The sequence below is a fragment of the Syzygium oleosum genome, unplaced genomic scaffold (assembly GCF_021117445.2).
Source record: "Syzygium oleosum isolate NSW1041296 unplaced genomic scaffold, Sole_v2.1 Sole_v2.22, whole genome shotgun sequence".
In the NCBI taxonomy this organism is placed as follows: domain Eukaryota; kingdom Viridiplantae; phylum Streptophyta; class Magnoliopsida; order Myrtales; family Myrtaceae; genus Syzygium; species Syzygium oleosum.
The window spans coordinates 1,266,814-1,292,192 of NW_026607506.1; the positions used below are offsets into that span (position 1 = coordinate 1,266,814).

Below are 25,379 nucleotides of genomic sequence, written 5' to 3' on the forward strand. Positions count from 1 at the left end.
CAAGAACTAACCTTGGTTTTGAAATCAGCGAGATTAGTGGCTGCCTTATAAGATGCATCCACCACCTGTGGGAAAGAAGGCCCGAGAGCCTTTTTGGACTTTTGTCCAGCAATTACAATCGACTTCTGGATTTTGTACTTTCTTAGGTAGCAACTGTATATCATGGAGTGCTAAAAAGCAATGAACGGTTGCTCGATCTAGTGCCGAAACAGAGTATCATGCAATGGCATCGACAGCTGCAAAGATTCCATGGATATCATTCTTTTTAAGAGATTTGGGTATTCATTTCTCTAGTCCACTAATATTATTTTGTGATAATATCAGTGCACTTTATATGTCGATTAATCAAGTGTTTCATGCAAAATTTAAACATATCGAATTAGATTATCATTACGTGTGAGAAAAGGTGGCTCTTGGAACACTTGTGTCTAAGTATGTCCCGTTTGTGCATCAAATTGCTGATCTTCATGGAACCATTGTCTACAAATGGATTTGGAAACTTATGTCGCAAATTGAAATTTGGGATTCTCCTATTCCCAATTTGAGGGGGAAGTAAAGATACCGATTTATCGATCAACGAAGAAGTATATAGAGATATCAATCAAAATCACGAGATAATTCTTGGAGATGCTAAAATCAAGTGATTCACAACTCTTATAATATAATGATCTTTTCATTTATTATTTTCATTGTTGTATTGTTTCCTTACGAATTGTAACATTTGTAATATATATAATGAAAATTATCTCAACAATGGTACGTTGAGATCAAGAATCAAATTTCTTTGTTCTTTTAGAGAGAAGACGAGGTTGGAGTCCTCGACCCGGGTCAAGAGGAGCTGCTTGAAGAGGGCGAGAGCAGCGTCGGTCTGGTTGGCAATAGATTCTCTGAAGTCCATTTTCTGGTGGCTGGTGTGAACGTGAGAAGAAACACGCGTTACTGAGAGCTCTGGTTGTGAGACGGCTAGGTCAGGAGAAAAAAGTGACTCCAGGGTGGTGCTATCGTGTCTCAATTTGCTTTCCATTTACAGCAGAAGAAAACTAGTTTTGGAAATTTCGATCATATTGAATAAATGGTTTCCGCGTCATCTTTTTGGCTGCAAAAGGATACTCTATAGAAATCGCTTCAGGATGTTAGGTAAAACATTTCCGATTAATGCCTTTGTTTTAACTTCTATTGACCTCATCATCTTCCAGCCTCCCCTGTGACAATGGAGCAATCAAGCTTACAAGTCCAAGCGGAAACACGCCACGCTGCTGAAGAAGCAGGCGTCAGTATTAGCAGACCAAAAACTTCGAGCAGCTTAAGGAACAGCGCAGATGGTCATAGTGATGCCATGCCATCCAATAAGAGGAGAAACAAAATCCCACGCTCTGCCCCAGACAGGTTTGCGTCAGATTATGGAGAAAGAGGAAGAACTATCCAAGCCCGAATTAAAACCTCTTCGTTCTTTGCAAATACTTTTTTATCTTTCCATGCAATCTCGAATTCAGCATCTCTTTTTTCCTGTTGCAGATAGTAATGAGGTCAAGGCAGACAGGAAGAAGGAAGCAGAATCTAAAAGTTCGAGGAGTACTGAACAGTCTTTTGGGCAGAATGATGCTGATGAAGGAGTAAAGAAACAAGATGGTTTTCGCAGTTCGAACAAGGAAGGAGTAACAAAGGTTGCATCGCAGGGATCGCCAACGGGTCAACAAGATGGCATTGGTAGAAGCAGCGCAAATGGAAAGGTCAAAGAGTTCATTATTATCTTCAATCAGAAAGCTGCTTTGAAACCTAAAGTTGACGTTCGACCTCAAGGTGGGAGCTTTCATGTTGTTGCTGCCGCTGTTTGTCTTCTATGTTGTTGCTGTTTCGGTTGTAGGTTCATTGTCTCATGAAAACTTGTTTGGCTATAGTTCGTAAATCCTGGAAAACGACATCGTGGAATCATCATGTCCATCACAAGTTTGGAATTCTTGTCGACTTTTAACGAGGATGAACTGGAATAACGCGAGAGGTGTACTGTCTTGTTGCAGGAAGCATAGACTCAATTCAATTCACTTGGATCTATATGAGCCATCAAAACTTGCTTACTTCGAACTCAGCAATTGCTTGCAAGGACATGGGTTGGTTTGCTTTTCTTCGTACCCAGCAATTGCTTGCACGGGATATGGAATTGCTTACCATAGTAAATAGCACACCAGTTGAGGAGCACACAATTAGACCGGTTTGTGAGGCAAGGTTGAGTGATTTTCAAAGCGGCATCGGTCAATAGCACACTCCATTTCTGTCTTACCTATCATCTTGCTTCATACGGAGCGCCAAGGAGAGTATTTTACTGTCTAATGGAACCTGGAATCTGAAGCCATCCCTCTCCCTCGACCCATGTTTTGCCCAACTTGTCCTTAAATTGTGCATCAGAAGAATCATCATGGACATCACCCATCTTCAAATCATAATTATTACGAGTTTCATACATAGATGGAATCATGGAACAGGGCCAAAGTAAAAAAATCCAGAGATCACCTATCGTGGGCATACCCCATTACTCTAGATTTGCGAGAATCGTACTTCCAGAGGAAAAGTCAACATTGCATCAATGTAGGAAGGCTTGTAAGATTAGTGTCCTGAACTCACCACCTAAGGGATCACTCCATTTTCCCTGCTCTTATTTGTTTTGAGTGGATTAGAGATGTTGAGACACGGGCACAGGGAAGAAAAAGGAGACCAAACCCTGTTCACCTAGACAAAGCAAGTGAAGGCAAATTCAACTCTGCACCGGAATAGAAAAGCTAGAACACCAAAATCAGATAGAGCTTAAGAATAGTAGCTTTGCACGGGACTCGCACATAGATTTTTCAGTGTCGACATTAAAAGAGAACGAATGTACAATGTCCCGCATATCAATCAGCCTCGATTAATCAGACTTGCAGCAGCACAAGAGTGCTTCAACCTCGTCTATGCGTAGTTGTGTGACTATGCAAATTGTTAGCTCAGAGGAGGGATTTCGTAGACAGCGAGAGGCATTTGACCAATGAACTTTAATAGCTACCGTGCCCATATAATAAACTAATTGACAATGGCGTAACTTAATCGTCTTTCTGCATGCGATTACCATTGAGAGCAGCTTGGTATATTTGCTTCTCAGCCCATCCACTATCCGATAGCGTCAAATATCCCTGCAGGCGAAGAGGGGGAGCAATTTGAACCAAATAAATTAATATCACAACTAAGGGAAATAATATAAGTGCCACGGGAGAACAGGATATCAAGTGTGAGCACAAGGGCTTCACCAAAACAGATAATGACTGAAATACTTCTATGACAAAACAAGTAATACATCTTTGAGGATTCAGGCCTTCATCCTAAAAAAACAAACCCCCCCTCCCCATAAAAACACCCTTTCCCCTGCCCGCTCAAAAAAGAAAAGCAAGGGATAGGGGCGAAAAGTGAGTCAAGCGGCTCGCGAGTCCCTCGGGCTCGGCTTGAGAGAGCATTTGTGTTGTGTTCCTTTCTTTTGATAGAGACATCCACAAAGTCAAGCCACACAAAGTATACGGACAAATAAGGTCTCTTCATTCACGCAGCTGCGACAGGCGAAGTGAGAATCCAAGACGCGGTAAGTACATGTACTCAATGCTGATTTGGGAAGTATTCGATTTTGATCGCGCAAATCTCAAATGTGTTTATAGGCACAGATACTTCCGGATCAAAAGAAAAACTTGAATTATCAAAGAACTATTCCCTATACTTTTATTATGAAAAAAAAAAATAGAAGGGGCAAAGAGATGGGAAGACATACATGTCCATGAACATGTGATGATAATTGATACAATACAATAAGATATTGCGTCCTCCCTAATTGTGCATTGATGAATTAATACATCAAAACATATGCAATAAACCATACATTCTCTCGTTTTATTGCCAATATAGTCAGGAATACTAACGCTCTTGTTCGACTTATAATCAGTCAGCTAGTGGATTGAACACCTGACCCATAAACAATATCATGCCAATCATATCCTCTCTCACCAAGAACAGGAACGGGTGATCGGCGACAAAGTCTATCTTCTCCGAAAAACGCGAACTCCCATTCATAATAACAACAGAAGCGGCGGCTGCTTCTGTTCCTTCTTCGTTAACTTCAATGAAGGATTTGTGAAATATGGCTGAGACATAGAGATTGAGAGAGTCTACCATCTCCATCAATCCTCCTCCACTCGAAAACGGCAATACCAATCCCAACTTCTTCAGATCTTCTGAAGCTTCAAATCCAAAAGATATCTTGAATCTCAGGATTCGAAATTCCCCCACTTCCAATTTCTTGTAGGGAAGATGGCGATCCAGAAATCCAGATTCAGAACCGACTTTTCTACGAGAGCTGGAAGTCCGTCTCTCGCATCTGGAAGAAGTAAGTACATCGAAAACTTATGCATGTCCTCCCCTTGCTTATAAGGAAGTGCCAAGACTTTAAAACCGTCGTAAGCCCCTAGGATCTGCTCGTTCTCGCTAGTCATGAAGGGAACTTGAACAGAATTCCCATTGAGAAGGAAAAAGTCATTATCCTTTGTCTTTGAAGGGTCGAACTTGTCATTCCAAGCACCTTTGAAGTAAAGGGTATTCGCAAAAATGAGTTGAGTTGAACTGTCAACTAAGCCAGCCAGGAGAGCCTCCTTTATGAGGCCACTGGTCTCCTTCTCAGCCCATGCATTAACCTCGCTAGTCACCTCAACAGCCTAATGGGTTCTTCTAATCAGTACATAGAATACCAGGTGACACAAAAAGCGAGCAGCTAACGCTAGTGTTTAACAAATAGAAAGGAAAGTCATGTAAAAGAACTTAGAAAAGACTCCAATTCAATTGGAATCCGAGCCATTTATGGAGGGATGAAAGTTACGGGTCAATACTAAAGTTAATTAGCACATAACCACATTCTCAACCATGACTTAAGAAAGAACAAAAGCATCAATTTCACAACTCAAAGTAGTATAGACGAACCATTGATATAGAGAATTAGGCAACAAAAGGAACATTAGAGAACCAAGAAAACAATAGGTACAAGAAAAAAGGGTAACCCCGTCAGCAAAGATGTCCCTACAAAAAACGGTCACCCTATGTTTCTATAACTCCATGCACCAACAAAGTGAAAGACTGATATTCAAACAGAGGACTGCTGAAATTCCTAACAAAGGCAACATACTAGTACTCACGGAACATATGTGAGAGTCTGACTAGTCGATATTGCACTACTTGAAGTATTTGACTACAAAAGATGTTCTTTAACATGGTGATTGCATGATAAGTAAGTTCTCCAAGATCCTTAAGTTAAGCACAGCGTGGAATCCAAGCACAAGCTGCAGAACTAATCTACAATTATATTTTCCATAAACATCTACAATGACACATCTCACTCCATTCTACAGCCACCCGGAAATTGCTTGATCATGACAAGTCTGCAAATACCCAATTAGAAATAACAGTGTAACCTATGATTGGGGTTCGTACAGCTAGAGGGCAGCGTATTCTGTAATAGCTATGCTTAATTTTTTTTTCCTTATATGGTCATTTCTATTTCTCTGTATTTATATGATCTATGGCTATGGTAAGAAGTGCACAGGAGCCCGGTGCAATATCAATATTTGCCTCTGTTAGGAGGGTAAAACTTGTTGCACTAGCGAATTGCATTCCGGGAGCATAAAGTTTACGGCTTCAACATGCTTAGAATATGACAGAGAATAGGAAATTCTCGTAAATGCATCTACAGGGCACGATCGAGGTCCCTCTTAACTTGATAGCTTCAAACAACGTCACCTAAGCCCTAGTTAAGTAAATTTTATATGATTGTTTGGGAGAATCAATTGACCAACGCATCTAGATTGACCTTTTTTCATTGAAGCTTACCAGATTTTGTGACCATTCATCAAATTTACCCTTTTATGTTCATCATGTAGGCCTCCAACCCAAGGTTACAATGAGCTCAATTTAGAGGATTTACATATTGTCTGGGCTTGTTTGTAGTAAACTTCACACCTAGAAGAAAAGCAAGCCAACAAGAAAGAGCTATTGCCTTAACCAAACCAGATGTTCCATTCCGGGAGGTTTGGTTGAACGAGTCAACCAATTACAAGCAGGATTTCAAATCCCGAACCAAAAGAAAAATTAGAAGAGGAAATGATTTTCGAAGCTTTTTTACAAATAAAACAAACTCTTACATTTCAATCCACGGAAGAGTGTTAAACCCATGAAACAGCAAACAGGTAGAACACCACCTAGTTAAATTCCTAAGCACAGACACTCAACCTCTCATAACCATCCGACCAAAGAAACCAAGAAAACCGCACATGTATTCAACCCAAAAAAAAACACGGAAAAAAGAGCAAGAACTAACCTCGGTTTTGAAATCAACAAGATTAGTGGCCACCTTATAAGACGCATCCACCACATGTTGGAAAGAAGGCCTGAGAGCCAACGACTTATCGATCCAAATGCCGTTTGCGAAGGACAGCTTGGGCCCACCGGCGGCACTATCGTTGGCGAGCATGATGGTGAGGAGCTGAGAAGCTAAGGAGTGGAGGTGGTCGGTGGATTTGGCCTTGAGGAAAGAGAGGAGCTGGTCCTGGGTGGGCCCTACGGAGCCAGCGGCGATCAGGCCAAGCACGACATGGATGGAGAGGGGAGAGAAGACAAGGTTGGAGTCCTCGGCCTGGGTCAAGAGGAGCTGCTTGGAGAGGGTGAGGGCAACGTCGGTCTGGTTGGTGATCGATTCTCTCAGGTCTATTTTCTAGCTGCTGGTGTGAATGTGAGAATAAACACGAATTACTGAGAGCACTGGTTGTGGAGCGTGAGAGAGAGTTAGAGATGTAAAATGGGTCTAGAACTCATGACAATAAATGGGTGATAAATGGATTACCTAATGAGTATTCAATGGGTCATAAATGAGTTACCTAACAAACTTAGATGAATCATAATAAGTTTATTTCAACTAATAGAACAACATGATACCAGCAATAATGTTATGTACAAATCGCAAATGCATTAACACCCATAGCCGCAGTCATTGAGTAGTATACTCGCTACAGGGGGATAACATAATACTAATAGCTTGCGAATGTGGAAAGAGGCATGAGATTTAACCTTAGCTCATCATTTTCCAACACCAAACGGGCCTTATTATTGTTAGTCTCCGAGATCTTTGACGGAGTGTACTTATCGGGATGCCACCGCTTCTTCGACTGGAGAGGCACTCCAAATAGCTTCTGCATCTTGCTTCTACTGTAATTAGTCGCATCTTCCCCATCGAGAATCATGACGGAGCTCAGTGAAGTGCTGGTTGGAGAGTCTGTAACATTATTACCGACTTGAGCAATGTGGTTCTTAAGACATTCATCACGAGAAAGTTCCTGAAAACCTAGGTCGAAATGACGGAATTACTCGTAGCGACGGGCTTCACATGATTCTGTACAAAGTAGATGATGTCATTGTACAGGTTCCTCATGTGAGCGAGCTCGGGAGCAAGCATGTCATTGCCTCTTCTCAGCTTCTCTGTTAGGATGCACGTGTGAGTTGTGTTAGAAAAGTCCCACATTGGATAATTAATGTGGTGTTGAGCAGTTAATATGTCACGCCCCGAACCCCATCGAGAGCACGACACCCTCTACTGGTCGATTTATGCGACATCCCAGGGTATCGCCGACCTCACTTATAATCATCAGAAATTTAAATCAACAGCGGATACCACAATCAACCCAGACCATTTGAAACTGGGGAAAGTCAGGGAGAATATAAATATTTATTTCCATTATCAAACTTATAAAATATTCACAATTTACCACCTACATTTACATATGCACACCGTGCTATAATCCACCGACAACAAAAAGGGTTCGATGACCTGGTATTCTAACCTCAAAAATGGTGCTCTTCCAAAAACCTATTCTCAACCCCTATACTAGTCCCTACGCCCCTTTCTCGGCGTCCACTCTGAGTCCGACTCCTCGTCATCCGAATCCAAACTCCCCTAAAGGGTTTGCTCCTCCAAAGAATCCTGCTCGGCCTCAATCTCAATTGGGTGATTAATGTCACCCGACTCAGCTGGAACTTCGTCCTGATCCTCCTCAGCCGGTCCCTCAAAGAAATAGTCCTCAGGCATGAAATTGGGATCCATAAACTGCTCATACGGGAGTATATACTCCGGTTCCTCCCCAGGCTCTGCAGACTCGGCAGGCTCGTTCTCGGGTTCTGCCTCGGGCTCTACCTCCTCTGGTTCCTCCTCGGGAATTGGCTCTAAATCTATGTCCATCGGGTCGTCTTCTGCTTGAGATCCTTCGGGCTCGGGTTCGTGCTCAGCCCCTAAAGATTCCTGTGCTACAGGTGCTGGATGCAATCCAGATTGCGCTAAACTAGTTTCCGCACTAGTCAATTCTCCGTCTATAGGGGGTATAGCAGACGGGTCCCAATCCCCAACCAAATCAAAAGGAACATCAAAACCCCTGACGAGCCCGAACTCATCGACTCCGTCCCGGAAGAACCAGGCAGTGTATACATGGGTCTCCCATAAAGGTAGTCCTACTTCTACAAAGACCGTAGTAGTGTGCTTAATCCAGGTCATGTTATCGCCCATAGGAAACTCTGCAACCTCATACTCGGTGTGCACTGGTACCCCAAAACGCTCAGGTGGCGATGGCGGAGGACTCATGGCTCAGGTCGGGGTTCTGAAAATAATGTTGGTTGAAACAACCATGAGACTACACCTCAGTAAGTACACCCCTAAACCTCACCTAAGCTATCACGTACCTCCGGACAATTACAAAACACAATCACACACACACACACACACACACACACACACACACTAAATCATCGCATAGCAGGCACATTAATGATTCTTACCAGGGCCTATCATACGTGCTACCTGCACGTTAGTCGCAATCACATCATAGACAACCACATGCATGTACAAATCTCATTTCATGCATTCGTTCCGTTCTCATCATGTCTTTTCCACATCACTCGCCAGTGACCCGCGTTACAGTACACGCCTCAGGTCCACTGCAACCAACTTATCACAACACTCCAAGGCCCGCGTTAACGTACACGCCTCAAGCCATGTTTCTTGCCCGCGTTGCAGTACACGCCTCAGGCTCAACATCTACCACCTACTGCACAACCCACATTGAAGTACACGCCTTAGGCTGGCAGTCTTCCGGTAATACCGGGCATCGTCTCGCGTTGAAGTACACGCCTCAGGACAGCATAATTTCCACAATCGCACATGCCACACCACATTCACTCTCTTACTCATGCACATACTCAACAATCATTTGCCACACGCAATTGACCAATCACACGTGGCCCGTGCACGCATCAATTCACACACAATTCATGCTTACTAAGCATTTGACATGGCCAATTTAACAATTAATTCAGTCTGGCCCAAGCGTGCACCCGATAGGCATATTTCAATCATTTAATTACACAACCATGCACTCAATTTTATCACCACAACTCAGTCATAGTTCAAACACACATTAAACACACAATTTGCAATTTTTCTCCAACCAAACGGCTGCAATTCAATTCCGGCCCTTCACGACACTTTCCCACAACTAATTGCCGGTTCTCAATATCCAATTTACACCCCGATCGGCACATCACAGCCCACCGAACGGCCAATCACAGCCACCTATTGACCTCAAAATTTCCATTAAAATTTTCCGAATTCAATCCTAGGGCCGCTAATCTATTCTGCTCCTAAATTATACAATTTCACACCCACATAAACCCGATTTCAACCAAAAATTATCCGTCGATACCCGACGTCCTAAATTGGGTTTAGAGCGCGACTTACAGAGTTCTAGACTAACGCGGCTAGAACGGAAAGCGGCGGCGTACGGCGGGGACGACGGCGAGCGGCGGCGTGGCTTGGCAGTGTGGACGGCGACGGCGGGCGGCGGCGGGCTTCCTTGGCCGTGGCTCTCGGCCACTCAAACGGGAGGGAGAGAGGGAGGGGAACGGCGGCGTGGGGGTGGCGGTGGCGCGGTATGGCGACGACGAGGCGGCGCGGTACGGCGGCGTGGGGGTGGCGGTGGCGCGGTATGGCGACGACGAGGCGGCGCGGTACGGCGGGCGGTGAGTGGCGGCGTCGGTGTACGGGCAAGGGGGGGCGATCGGCGAGGGAGGAGGAGGAGAGAGAGGTGGCCGTGAGGTTGAGGGAGAGAGAGTGAGGAGAGAGAGAATTGGGTTTAGACTTAAATAGTGAAATTTGACCCAAAATGGCAAATGACCATCTTGCCCTTGTCTCATAAACCAAATCGACGGTCCAAATTTGATCTTATCTTGAAACCGACGGCCGAGATCGAATCTTGCCCAAAATATCCGAGGGCAATTTGGGAATTTCATAAAATTCCAAGGGCAAAATTGTCCATTCCAAAAAGTTAGGGCAAAATGACCAAAATGCCCTTCTTCCATAAAACATGCCCTTTACAAACTCTTAGGGGTAAAATGGTCACTTTCCTCATTTCTCATCGAAATCGAATTTTTCTGGAGGAATCGAGACAATCCAAAATTTCATGTTCCATCCGCAACGTCGTCCTAACGTCCCGTTGTGACTTCCAAATTTTCCGATGTCCGATTTGGGCTCAATTAAATAATCAAATTTTATTAAACGCAACTCGAGCGTTTCTCAAACTAACTGGCGGCTTGTTGGGGAAATTCGCATATTCGACCCGTGATTGACAATAATTCAAGTCACGTGCAAGTTCATTCGGTTGGTGACGACTTTGGTTGTCATTTAATCGCGAGGATCAATTGCTAGATCCGAGGGGTACGATCGTTTGGTATAGGTTCAGGATCAGTCGCCAAGTCATCTCGCGGTCCGGCGGAATCATCCGCGATCCACTACTATGACAGTGGCGAACTGACCCCTGGCTATCCTTGAATTGGCCAACAGTAGCTCAAAATATCACCCCAACGATTTCATGGTCGAAAGTAAATTCACGATTGAATTTTCTTTTAGTCGTACGAATTTAAATCCCTAATTAGCATTTCTCTAATGGTTAGTATCCCAGAAATGATTAGTTCCGGGTGAGAACTAACTACGAGTACATTCATAAAACTCAATATTTTATAAATTTCAAATGGACCAATTTTCAGGATGTCACATAATATATCCTAGTTGGCTCATAACTCATTGGCTTAAACTTTTGAGTGAAGGTGGGTCCAACTGAATATGTTGACGGGCTCGGACTTGAGCTCTCTCTTGGTGATCTCACCAGGTGAAGGTGTCACGCCCCGTACCCCACGAGGTGCGAGCATCCTACCTCTGGTCGTTTCTGAAGCAACGCTCCCAGGATGCGTCGCCAACCCAACACCCAATCAGAGATAAGGCACATGCGGAAACAACGTATATAAATATAAAATATATATATATATATATATATACACACCCGTACAAAACAACACACGTGAGACCAAGGTAGAACAGCCATCAAACAAGAATATACACTTGTACTCTTATAGTAAAAACCCTTTTTACACTATCCTTTTTAAACAACTCCAAAAACATACGACAGTCAACTGTCACTATAACAAAAAGGGTAAGTGGCACTAGTGGTTAGGCTAACTAGGGTAGGATCGCCATTCAAAAAGAGACAGTTTTTACTTCACAGGGTACCGGCCTGCTCTAGGGCTCCTAGTCAGGGTCTGAGGACTCCGATGAATCGCCCGATGGTTCCTCTGAAGACTCCTCCGAATCCATGGCCTGTGCTTGCTCATCCTTTATAACAGTCTGAATTTTCGATCCTTTCCCAGGATTTAAGGAATGAATATTTTGACCAATGCACTTATAGTGAGATCTCACCCGGAAATGCGCATTCTCGGGATGCTAACCTTAGGGGTAGGGCCGTTGCGGGATTGAGTTCGAATGACCAAAGAACTCGACCTGGGTTCGATCTTCGACCATATGGATTGACAAGGGAATGTTTTGAGCCAACCGAGACCGGTCTACTTGATTGATCGTGTCCGAAGGGAACTAGCGACAAGCCCTCGCAATTATATGACAACCGAAGTCGTCCCAGGTAGAGTAAACTTAAACGTGATTTGACTTAGTGTCAGTCACGGGTCGAGAGCGCGTAATCCCAATGAGCCACCCGTTAGCCAGAGATAAGCTAAAGTCGCGATTGTTCGATTTTAGTCATTTCTTGGAATTCGGGCCCGGGAATCGAGAATTTTGAAAGTGACAATTTTGAGCGGTCGATGACGTTTTTGGCTTGGCCAACCTTGGGGCCACCCATTTCTGCAAAAAAAATGGATTTCGGTCCGGGGCCGAAAAAATTACGGTTTTGCCCCTATGGGCACCGAGGCTGGATTCGGAGGCCGTTTGAGGTTATTTTTCGCGGCCAAGGTCATTTTGGGGTGGCCACACACATTTAGAGTGGTTTTGGCCAAAAATTAGAATTTCGACAAAAATTGAAAAAATAATATTATTTTATTCTCAGGACTTTGCAGTCGATTTTGAAGGGCTTAAGAAGCTATTTTCACGATTCCGATGCCATATTATGTTGGCCACGCACATATGGAATGCGTATGTGCGAAAATTGGAATTTCACCCCGGGACCGGAAAAATGACGATTTTGCCCCTGGACCCGTTTCAATTCCGAATTTTGGGATAATTTTGGGATATTCAGGTCTGAAAATATCAGCTCAATTATTGGACAATTGACCCTTTTACCCCTCACTTTTTGGATAAGATTTAATTAGAACCGTTAGATTAGGGGTATTTTGGTCAAACGGCCCGGATCGGCGACACGTGGTGCTTTGGACTGCTATTTTTGACCAAGACCAGATCAGTTTCTCTCTCCTCACCCTCACTCTCGGCAGACCCATCACAGACCAGCTCTTCCTCCTCCATTTTCTCTCATTTTCCTCTCGGTTTGGCTTCGCCGGAGCACACCGCCGGCCACCGTGCCCCGCCGTGGACCACCTCAGCCCCCTCAGCCTCAACCTTGCCCTCTCCGACCCTTTCTCTCTCCCTTTCCCTCTATTTTTCTCTCTTTTTCTCTCCCGTTTTCTCACTGCCGCCGCGTCGGAGCCTCGCTGCCGCCGCGCCGGAGCTTCGATCACTGTTCCGTCGCCACCCAGACGTCCGACCACGCTGTATGACGCCGACTGTACTCGTCCCCGTACAGTGTCCGTACGGACGGTACTGTAGCAGTCCGTGCGGTCCCGTCCGTACGGCGCAGCAGCCGTCGCCGGCACCCCGTCCCAGCCCTGTCCGTACAGTGTCCGTACGGGGGTGGTACTGTTCACCGCGTCCATACGGGGGTCGCTGTTCTCGCCGTCCGTACGTCGCCGGCGACGCCGCTCCCGCTGCTGCTTCTGTCCCTGCCCGTTCCAGCCCCGTTCTGTCTCGCCTTTTTAGGTAAGTGTCTTCCCCAAAAACTACCTAGGAGCTCGGGTATTTCTAGACTCGTTTAGGACCCGATTTAGGCAATTTTGTGACTGTTTTAGGGGCTGTTCGGGACTGATTTGAGTGACTGATTATTTGGTGGTTGCGGACTGATTAGGCGAAGAATTTTGAGGTTTAGGGAGCTTGGATTAGGGCTGTGATGTTGAGGTTTGATCGGAATTAATTTGTGCGATTAATTATTGGGATTGTGCCTTGAATGGAATTTTGTGCGTGATTGTGCGATTTGTGGTAGTTAGCTGATTTGGGATTGTGTTTCGGGTTGTGTACGTGTGGTCGTATATGTCACGTGTGTGGCCATGAGGTGTGATGGTGTGGCAGTGCGATTGCGCAATATGTTCGCGTGCCAAGAATGTGTGATAGTGCTTCGGGATCGCGTGTTATATGTGTATGATTGTGTGGTGTGCTTTCGTGGTGAGAATGTATATTTGCAAAGTGTATGTGAATTGTGAAATGTGCATGCAATGTGGAATTGTGTTTGGCCGTGCGAGTACTGGTCGTGCGTAAGTGTGGTTTGAGTGGAACGAGGATATGGAAATGTGGTTTGGTTGGAAAGGTCCGTCCTGAGGCGTGTACGTTACGCGGGACGATGTCGTCCCTGATGAGGTGACGATGCCCGGCCTGACGAGGTGTCGATGCCTGACGTGGTCAGAAGACCGTTGGCCTGATGCGTTTTACGCGGGCGCGGTAGAAGAAAAGTGTGTGTAGGATTCCGTCCTGAGGCGTGTACGTTTACGCGGGACGATGCCGTCCCTGACGAGGTGACGATGCCCGGCCCGACGGGGTGACGATGCCTGACGAGGTCAGAAGACCATTGGCCTGATGCGTTTTACGCGGGCGCGGTAGTGGTGGAAAAGTTGAGAATGAGTGGGATTTGGCAAGACAAGCGAGAGGATTGTGGAAAGTGACGCATGGTGTGAGTAGCGTGCGAGTGTGTTTGTATCGCATGATGTGATACTTAATTATGGGGTAGAAACTGCTAGGCACGGTATGGGACGTGCCCAAGTGGTTTCTGTCTTATAATTAAGGCACGCGCGCTTCTGTGATTCCTTGCTGTGATGTGTTGGCTGTGTTATTGTCTAACGTGCAAGAACGTGCGTGATGGATTCCAGGTAGGGTCGTATGTGATTGTTAGTTTGGCCGATCGTTGTGTGTTATGTGTGTTTTCGTCTGGCGGTACGTGAGTGCCTACGTGGGGTTTGGGGTTGTACACTTATTGAGATTCGTCTCATGGTTGTATAACCGCCACTTTCAGACCCCCGGCCCTAAACCCGGGAAGTGCGCCTTTTCTTTTTGGAAGTCCAGGGAGCTGCTGTTGGTGTCCAGTGGAGCTGCAGGTGAGTTCCAAAGATTCAAGCCAGAAATTCAGAAGCAGAATGGAAGAGGGCGACCCTTAGGTTTTTCCCTAGGGTGTTTTAGGGGTTGTATAACTTGGGTTATCCGATAGTGAAGTTAAGATAACCAAACCCCTGAACTTTTGTTTAAACGGTGACTGAGGATGTTAGTCTGTATTTATGTTTGTAATATGATGTTTGTATATTTGGTGTTGTATGAATATGTAGTTGCTGGATTGTTCTGTTGTTCTACCCCGTTGTCGTCATTATTTGTCCGGGGTTTTGTTATTCGCTTCCGCATGTGGTTCTGATGTTTGGGTTGGGTCGGCGACGTTCCTAGGACGTTGCATCATTTCGACCGGAGCAGGGGATGTCGCGAGCTCGTTGGGGTTCGAGGCGTGACATCCTTGGCTGCGATCCTCTCGTCCTCCGAATCCAGCTCCAACTCTGGGTCCAGATAAAGACCTAACTCATCATCTTCCTCAGCTCCTATCTCCACATCGAACCCTACCTCGGCGACCTCTCCAATTTCTTCCTCATCATCTATGTCCATGTCTTCGAGTTCCTCTTCCTCGTCTTCGAGCTGATCAGGATCTTCGGCGATTACTTGAGGCTCCCCATGCATGGGCTCATCCACGCCGTCTACGTCATACACATCTTGAGGATTGACTATCTCACCATCAGCCATTCGTGGAATCATCAATCCATCTTGGTCGACCGGCACATGAAAAGTCCTAAGGGGTTGCCCTAGGTTTTCGTCTGCATCTCGTAAGCACCGTGCCACGTACTTCTGGGTCAAGTGAAAGTACTCTCCCACGTTTATAAACACCACGGACCGGTATCTTACGTATGATTCCCCATTTCCTGCGGGGTAGGTACTGGTATACTGGTGTATCTGTACAGGTATTCCAAAAAGCGGCTGGTTCGGCATCCTTACGGCTGGGGATCTGAAAAGTTTCGGTTTACACAACCGTGAGATGAATCTCAATGAGTTCAACCCCTAAACCTAGGCTAGGCTAGCATGCAATCTCCTGACCGGAAATAAATATTTGAAACCATAATGCAACAACAATCAAATAATTCTCTGACCCTGCAGGTTAGGCAGTTCAATATATAATAATCACGGCACGTACGTGACACACATTATCACACGTACGCCAATCACATGCTCATACACCGAGTCTCACACACTTGTATGCCAGTCCATGCATGTTCATGCATGCAAATGTCGTCCACAGGTCACGTGCATTTCCCGGCCCACTGGCCCACACTGGCAATCGCCCAATTTATTATTTACTACGGTGACTCGAGTCAACAACATTCACGGCCCGGTGCATCTAGCCTGCTTCAAAGTGCATGAGGCTCGGCAACCGATCTGGCCCAGTGTCTCTAGCCTGCTTCAAAGTGCATGAGGCGCAACATTGATCTCCTTACGAACCAGAGCCTGCTTCAAAGTGCATGAGGATGGTCGTCTTCCGGATGTACCGGGCATCGTCCTGCTTCAAAGTGCATGAGGACGTTATCGATCCGAAGGTCACGACCCGAAGGTCTTTAGGTGATCACGCAACTCATTACTATCCAAACCCAGCGTATGACGCTTCAGGGTATTTTAGGTGATCACACACTCATGGTAGGCACGCATTCTCGCACAATTTCCCCACATGCCTCACACTAGGCATACATAATGCGTGTCCATGTTATGCAATGCAATGCACCATGAGCACCAATGAAATTCAAACACTCAATATCACAACACGTGCTCAATTGGCCCAATTAATACCATGTGGTCCGATGTACGATTCACAGTTCAATAATTAATTGCAAGCCAAACAGTGGCCATTCGCACTCCACAAAAATCAGCCACACCACATGCGACATAGCAGTACTCAATCAATCACAATTAAGCACGAATTACATACAATCAATCAACCCGGACATACCCGGCAATTCCACCAATGGGCTCCTAAATTGGCTAATCAATCCAATTACTCTCCCCAATAATTTCTCATTCATCCACTACATTTTTCCCGATAATAATTCCTACTAATCGGTACACTAATTCCTCTCAGCATGTACTAGTATTCCTAAACCAGTCCAAAAAAATGCACCATCAGTCCTAATCCGGGTTTAGGAATTTTACTCATTTAATTTCTGGACCACGGCGACGAGGAACGGCAGCCGATCACTGATGAACAGTGAAACCGGCGGCGACGTTCCCGGCGAACGGTACGGACAGCGGCCGGCGATGTACGGACGGGGGGCGATGTACGGACTTGTACGGACCATACGGACGGGCGGAGGACGGTGGCCGGCGAGGTGGCGGTGGTCGTCGCGACGGTCGTACGAACGGCGACCGTACGGACGCTACAGTATCGACCCGTACTGACATTGTACGGATAGGTACGGTCGGCGTCGTACAGCGTGGCTGGACGGCTGGGTGGCGACGGAACGGCGATCCGAGCTCCGGCGAAGCTCCAGCGGCCCTATTTGCCGGACGGGAAAGGGAGAAAAAGAGGAAGAAAGAGAGAAAATGGTGGAAAGGGGGGGCTGCTCGGTGGGATTCTGCTCTGGCCGAATAAGGGGGAGAGGAGAGAGAGGGGGTCGGTCCAAGCTGGTCAAACATGAGGGCTAGGGGCGACACTTGTCGCGATCCTACGCGATTTCCTATTTTGCCCTTAATCCAACGGTCCTCGTTGATCCTATCTAAATAATTGAGGGCAAAAAGGTCTTTAGCCCCAATAATGCAGCTGATAATACTTTTAATTATCTCAAATAATTTTCCAAAAATTCGGACCCGAAAATAGCCCAGGGGCAAAACCGTCATTTTTCTGGTCCCGGGGCAAAGTTCCATTTTTCACCCGTACCAACCCTCCATGAGTGTGGCCAACATAATACGGTGTCGGAATCGCAAAATTCATCGCGCAAGCCCTCGAAAATCCATGTCAAAGTTTAGGGAATAAAATAATATTATTTTTCCAATTTTTGTCGAAATTCCAATTTTTGGCCATAACGACTCCTGGTATGCGTGGCCACCTAAAAATGGCGTTGGCCTCAAAAAATAACCTCATTTGGCCTCGAAAAGCAACGCTGGCATCTCGATGGGCAAAATCGTAATTTTTCACCCCCGGACCGAAATTCCAATTTTTACTCGTACTAACTCCAAACGTGTGTGGCCAGCGTGATATGACGTCAGATTCCCAAAAATAGTCTCTTAAACCTTCGAAAATCGACATCGAAATCCGGCCCCAATTCCGTGAACAAAACTCGCTAAACTTTCAATTTCAGGGTCTCTCACTAACGAGTGGCTGTTTAGGGATTATGCGTATCGACCTAGGGCTATCCGTATCGTAATGGTCTCGATCATTGAGAGAATGAGAAATTATCACTAGTGCTAGAGGTCACGATCGTTCGGTTCAAGTTCAAGACTGGTTGGCCACGTGTACTTTCGGTCTTGCAGAATCACCTGCGTCCCTATTGTACATCGTAGGCCTTAGCCAAACCCAATCCATTACCCTTTCCCACGATCGGCCCACGTTGGCCCAAAATATTCCCTCAGCGTCTCTCGTGATCGGTGTCCGTTTCACGATAGGGTCCCCGGTCCATGTACTGCTTCTTAATTAGCCATACCCTATTGGTTAGTATCCCGAGAGTGATCAGCTCTGGGCGAGACTTACTAAAATGAAATGCGAATTAATATCAGTTTTATTGATCCCGAAATTATATCGAAATTCGGGCTGTTACAGAAGGTATCAGGCTTCTTAAACCTAAGTGAGAGACTGTGGAGATTGTTGTTTTGTCTGTATCAGCAGTTGAAGGTAACTCTCCCTCTCATTCATATGGTGGGAAAGACTTAAGAGAAGCTGATGTCACGCCCCGCACTCCTCGGCGCGCCACATCCCTCGTAGAGGTCGATTCGTGTGCGACGTCCCAGGACGCGTCGCCGACCCAACACCCAACATAGAGATATAAAGCACATGCGGAAGTAATTAAAACCACCCGTACAATAAAATACACATAATCCAGGATAGCCATACAACAACCAGCACGGATAAATATACACTTGTTTTGACATCGGGAAACATATACAATATTCATAAACAGCCCACACTCAAAAATCAAAAGCGGGGTACGTGGCTCGGCGATCAACCACTATATCTAGCCGGGGCTCCTCCCAAAACGTTTCAATACGCCTGCCATCCTCAGGGCTGGGGGTCTGAAAAATTGGGTTTCAACAACAGTGAGAATAAATCTCAGCGAGTAATTCCCTAAACCTAAATTAGGCTAAAATGCACCTCCTGACGAGTACTAAATCAACACCCCAAGCAAATCATAATTGACTTAGGCCCTCGGGCCCAAATCCAACACTCACCTTGCCCTGCAGGTTAGGCACTTACAATTCAAGCATAAAACATAAGACCCAGTCGCAGCACATGTACACATCATTTGGTCACAACGCATGTCATGCTTATGCTCGTGCTCATACGCGTGCTCACGCCTCATCAATGCATTTTCGCACGCTTGCACTCTAGCATACTTGCCATTTATCAATTTCTCCTCCGACCCGCGTTAAACGCATCAGGTCCGACCCGCGTAAAACGCATCAGGTCTATCACTATCCAACACTTCCTGGCCCGCGTAAACGCATCAGGCCCAGTGTCTCTAGCCCGCGTAAACGCATCAGGCGCAACACCGATCTCCATATACGGACCGAACCCGCGTAAACGCATCAGGTTGGCCGTCTTCCGGCAATCCGGGCATCGTCCCGCGTTAAACGCCTCAGGACGGGTTCACTACCCCGCGTAAAACGCATCAGGGTTTATTGTGATCACACATTCACAAGCACCAATTTTCATCTGAACCCTGCGTTAAACGCATCAGGGCATTTTAGGTGATCACAATGCACATGTCACTCGAGCACACTTGTAAATGCACATGCCGTGCTAATGCTCGTGATGCAAACTCATGGCTATAACGTTCACATATGGGCATTCACTTGCACCGCACCACTTACTCAAATCACGATGCAATCATGCGCACTTGCACCACGCATATTCAATTTCATAATTCAACATGCCCAATCAGACAATCAATTCAAATCAGCCATGACATCAACTTGACACACAATCCATGCACGATCCACACAACCGGGATAACAAGAACCCTCGCATTCGAGGCCCGCCAAGCTATTCCATTCTTAGTCCCGCTAAACAAGCAACATGGCATCCTAAAATCAATCACAACAAGGCTCATTTAGCCAGTCAATTGATCAATGCGATCATTCCCGATAATCACACAATCAAGCCTCAAATTGATCGCGCCTTGTCCAATTAAATCCCGGTATGGACAGCCACCAAGCAGGTCATTCTAGGCCAACAAATACCCTCAAAATACTCTATTAGACTCCCCAAAGCATCACCCGAATCAGCCACCATGAGGACCAAACTAGGCGCGCACTATAATCCACAATTGAACCCGAACTTAACCGAACTCGGGCCAATTCAATCCAATACTTCCAGCCATCGCATAGCACATTACGGGCCACTAATCCTCAATTAAATTGTCACACTAAGCCCGTAAAATAGCCACAAAATCAGCCACCATACGGTCCACAAATTTCATCCGCTAAGTCCACAATTTCGCCCAAATCAAGGCATCTATGCTTCGCCACATCACAGCACTCTATAGACCACTAAACCTCGATTAAATCATCACTCTCGGTCACCAAATGTGCCACAAAATCAGTCCCTAACAGCCACCATTTGGATCACAAGTTTCTCCCGCCAAATCCACAAATTCGATCCGAATCGAAGCACCCAAGCTCAGCCGACTCACAGCACAATACGGGACTCTAAATCTCAATTAAATCATCATGACTCACCACCAAAACAGCCACGATAACAGCCCCTAACAGCCTCCACCGTTTAACCCCTAAATTAACCTAATTAACCCCTAAAGCCCGTCTAGAAATGCAAATTGTCCTAATTAGGGCTTAGGGTCAAACTCACCGGATGTCCTAAGCTTCAAACCGGGCTGAACACGTGGTAATGGCGGCTGGGACGGCGGCGGTCCTTCGCCGGAAAAGAACGGCGGCGGCGGCTCCGGCGAACGGCGCGAGCGACGGCGACGGTCTAAGCTAATCCACGGCCTAGAGAGAGGGAGAGAGAGGGGCACGGTCAGAGATAGAGAGGGAAATGGAACGGCTGGACGGCTGGGCGAGGCGACGGATCCGCGCCGGAACAGTGACGGCGGCGGCGGAGCTCCTCCAGCTCAAGGCCTCTCACGGCCAAACCGAGAGTGAGAGAGAGAAAGAGGAGGGAAGGGGGCTTGCCGGTTGTTTGTGGTGGAACACGGCGGCGACCGGCAAGACCGGAGGCGGCGACGGCGACAGCAAGGGGCCGGGCCGGCGAGCCGGCGAACAGCGGCGGTCGGGCGCAAAAGGCAAGCAGCGGCGAGCTCCGGCTGCTGCGCGTGTGAGTGAGGAGAAGGCGATAGTCGGGCGGCGGCCGGCGGAGGGCGCGACGGCGGCCGAGCTTGCTGGCGAAGGCGACTGGTGGAGCGACGACGAGCCGAGCTCGTGCGCTCGGGAGGGGAGGAAGCAGCGTCGAGCGGAGCTGCCTCGCGCGCGGCGGCGCGACGCCGGTGCGAGGAGGACGGCGGCGTCGGCGACTGGTAGGGTGGCGTCGGGCGGAGCTGGATGGGCGGTCGAGCAGCAGCCGGTGAGCAGAGCAGGAACGAAGCAGAACCAGGCGAGTTCGGGGAAGGAAGAAGGAAGAAGAAGAAGAGAAAGAAAGAAGAAAAGAAAAAGAAAGAAGGAAAAGAAACGAAGAGAGAGAGAGAGCAGGTGGGAGTGGGTGAGCTGAGGGGACGTGGGCAGGGGGAGACGTGCGCGGAGAGGACATGCGCGGCAGAGAGAGAGAGAGAGAGAGAGAGAGAGAGAGAGAGAGAGAGAGAATAAAAGAAAATATTTGAACATTCAAATATTAATCGCGATCCGATGGCCCAAATTAAAAACCGAAAGTGGTCTACGGGTCCAAAATAAGCCTCGCACATAAAAAGGGACAAAGGCCAAATTAATTAGACCAAATCATAACGAGGGAGGTCTACTAGTCCAAATTCGCACGTGGTCAAAAACTCCCATTTTTCCATCATTCTTGACAATCTCAACGTTGGCTACCATAATATTGACACCGTCCAATTTATTTTGTCTCGAAACTCCCGGAAATCGACTGCCAAGTTCGGGATCCAAATAACGGCCAAATTTGATCGAGTGCGATTCTAGCGAAATCTCTAATTTAAAATGATAACCGGGAGTGATCAGTTCCCGGGCGAGATTTTACTATAAGCACACTGACAAATTACGCGTTTTATAAATCCCAAAAATGGGCCGAAATTCGGGATGTCACAGCTGATGCATGGGACGACATGAAGCGGTTTTTGACTTTGTCTCCGCAACGCAACTTAAGAACTCTAAAATATGATTAACACAGACAAGTGCCACGTGATAAAACAGGTTAAATAATATAATTCGCATGACAAATTTGCAAAGTAGTTGCATAATCTAGGATGACCATGAAAAACTTTGTGCTTTTTATACAAGTTTGAAAAACTACGGTAGTACAACCAGTGATACAGTGCCCTCACGAGCAATAGTAATTCGAGAACACTGAAAACTTTCTATCGCATGTCTTCTGAGCTACTACCGCGATCTTGCATTACCACAACAATCAATCATGACAGTAAACCGGGCACTCTCAACGGTTCCTGGGATTGGACCTATTGAGCTAGAATAGAAGATCTCGCAATCTTTCGGTCTTGCGGCTATATATGTGTTCAAGCTGATTATTCGTACAGTTGTGCAAAGAGAAAGTGAGAATCCAAGGTCCTGCGGTAATATGTGTGTTCAAGCTGATTTGGGATATCTAATTTTGAACACGCAAAGTTCCAACGTATTTATATGCACCGATTCTTAGGGATCGAAATAAAATTGTATTGATTAAGAACTATAAACAATATTCAAGATACTTTTTATTAGGAAAAATTATATATAAGTCGCAAAACTGAAGTCCAAGTCTAATCATCAACAAATAAATATTTATTCGAAGATTCCGAATTAGCAATCAAAGTTATCCATAAAAAAAAACATTTTATCCCTTCGAATTGAACATTAGTCAATTCAACTCAACTGTCTAATAAAGAGTTGAGCATCGTACAAGTCATCGGTATGGGGATAGGAAGACCATAGGTGTCCATAAACATGTGATAACAATTCATATGACGCAATAAGGTTTACGTTTTGTAATTGTGCATTAATAGATTAATACATTAGACATATGCAATAAACCATACAACCTCTCATGTCAGCTCATATCTAGTTAGGAATACAAATGCTCTTAGTCGACATATGATCAGCCGGCTAGCAAATTGAGCACCTGACCCAGAAACAAAATCGTTCCGGTCATGTCCTCTCTCACCAAGAATAGGAATGGGTGGTCTGCTACAAAGTCTATATTCTTTGGTAAACTCCTCGTCATAATAACCCCAGCAGAAACGGCAGCTGCTTCTACTCCTTCTTCGTTAACTTCGATGAAGGATTTATGAAATATGCTCAAAACATAGAGACTTCAGCCTTCAGGAGAGTCCACCATCTCCGTTAATCCTCCTTCACCTGAAAACGGCAATACCAATCCCAACTTCGTTAGATCTTTTGAAGTTTCGAACCCAAAGGATATCTTGAATCTCGGGATTCGGAATTCCCCCACTTCTGCTTGATTGTGAGGAAGATGGCAATCCAAGAGCTAGATTCAGAGCTGACTTTCTCCACAAGAGCTAGGAGTCCATCCCTCGCATTTTGGAGAAATAAGTACATTGAAAAGTGACGCTTGTCCTCCCCTTGCTTGTACGGAAGTCCCAAGACTTTAAAACCGTCCTACGCCTTGGCTGTGACATTCCGAATTTTGGCCCATTTTTGGGATTTATAAAACGTGTAATTCGTCAGTGCGCTTATAGTAAAATCTCGATCGGGAACTGATCACTCTCGGTTATTATTTTTAAATTAGAGATTTCGCTAGAATAGCACTCGATCGAATTTGACCGTTATTTAGACCCCGAACTTGGCATTCAATTTTCGAGAGTTTCGGGACGAAATAAATTAGACGGTGTCGATATTATTGTGGCCAGCGTCGAGATTATCAGGAATAGTGAGAAAGTGGATTTTTGATCGGGTGCGAATTTGGACTAGTAAACCTCCCTCGTAGTGTGTTTTGAGTTATTTTATTTTGGCCCTTTGTCCTATATTATTGTTTGGGATTTTTCGTGGACTGTTAGATCTTTTTCCGAATTTGAATCGTGATCGTTAAATCGATTTTTAGTTTGAACTGTGTCCGTTGGATCGTGCTCGAAGACAAAATTTAGCTTTTTGTTCTCTCTCCTCTGTCCTCTGCCCGCGCACGTCCTCCCCATCATTTCGTCTGTCTCTCCTTCTCTCTCTCTCTCCTCTCCCCTTTGCCGCACACGTTTTTCCTCCCCCAATTGCGTCTGCCCCCACTCTCTCTCTCTCTCTCTCTCTCTCTCTCTCTCTCTCTCTCTCTCTCTCTCTCTCCTCCCTCTACCGCGCTGAGCACGTCCCCTTCGCGCACGTCCCACCCCCTTGCCATGCGCACGTTTCCCCCCTTCCCCAAGCAGCCACTCTCTCTCTCTCTTTCCTCTTTCCTTCTTTTCCTTTTCTTCTTCTTCTTCTTCTTCTCCTCCTTCTTCCTTCGCCCGACTGGTCCTGCTCGTGCGTCTGCTCGCCCGACCGAACGCCGCACGACCGCCCCTCCGCCTCTGCTAGACGCCGTCCCACCAGCCACCAACTCTGCCGTCCTCCTAGCGCCGCCATGTCGCCCGGGAACGCCGCCTCGACTCTGCCTCCTTCCCCTCCCAAGTGCGCGAGCTCAACTCGTCGCCGCGCCTGTCGCGGCACGTCGTTGCCCAGCCGGCTCGTCCCGTTCCGTTCCGCCGCTTGTGACGTCGCTAGCCAGCTCGGCCGCCATCGCGCCGTCCGCCAGCGGCCGTCGCGCCATCCGCCAGCCGCCAGCCAGCTCGCCCGGCCAACTCCTCAGCACCGCCCCGACGCCTGAGCATCCCCGACACTGCCGCCGAGCGCCCCCCAATCGCACCACCCGCCTCAGCCAACTTCCTCTCCTTCCTTTAGCTTTCCGCCGTTCGCCGCCGCCGCCGTCGTCAGCTCGCCGCCCGCCGGTTCGACCAGAGTGTCCGTCGCCGCCACGAGGTCGTCGTGCTGCCTCGTCACCGCCGGTTCGCCCCTCTCCCTTAGGCCCGACCTCTCTCTCTCTCTCTCTCTCTCTTTCTCTCTCTCTCTCTCCCTCAACCTCACCCCGGCTGACCTCTCCCCCTTCAGCTCGCCGCCGCCGCGTCGCCGTCGCCGCCGCCGCCCGCCGCCGCCACCGGTCGCCGCCCTAACCAGCCCAGCCAGCCCCGGCCAACCAGCCCAGGCCGTGGCTGGCTCGTCGCCCATGCGACCAAGCTGCGTGCCCGCACTCGTGCCCGTGCCAGCGCCCGTGCCTGCGCCCGCGCCCGCGCCCGTGCCCACGCCCGTG

At 47.0% G+C, this 25,379-nt stretch overlaps 1 protein-coding gene and 1 pseudogene across 1 annotated transcript; one reads left to right on the top strand and one right to left on the bottom strand.

Annotated features, from left to right (window-relative positions):
• Positions 1 to 858: 858 nt before the first annotated feature.
• Positions 859 to 2,021, top strand: LOC130140816 (uncharacterized). Its single transcript, XM_056321323.1, has 2 exons — positions 859 to 1,800; positions 1,899 to 2,021. The coding sequence occupies exons 1-2, from the start codon at positions 1,320 to 1,322 to the stop codon at positions 1,970 to 1,972; spliced, it is 555 nt and encodes a 184-aa protein (XP_056177298.1). The 5' UTR covers positions 859 to 1,319; the 3' UTR covers positions 1,973 to 2,021.
• A 1,740-nt stretch (positions 2,022 to 3,761) lies between these two features.
• Positions 3,762 to 8,680, bottom strand: LOC115668497 (serpin-ZX-like; annotated as a pseudogene).
• Between the last annotated feature and the right edge of the window lie 16,699 nt (positions 8,681 to 25,379).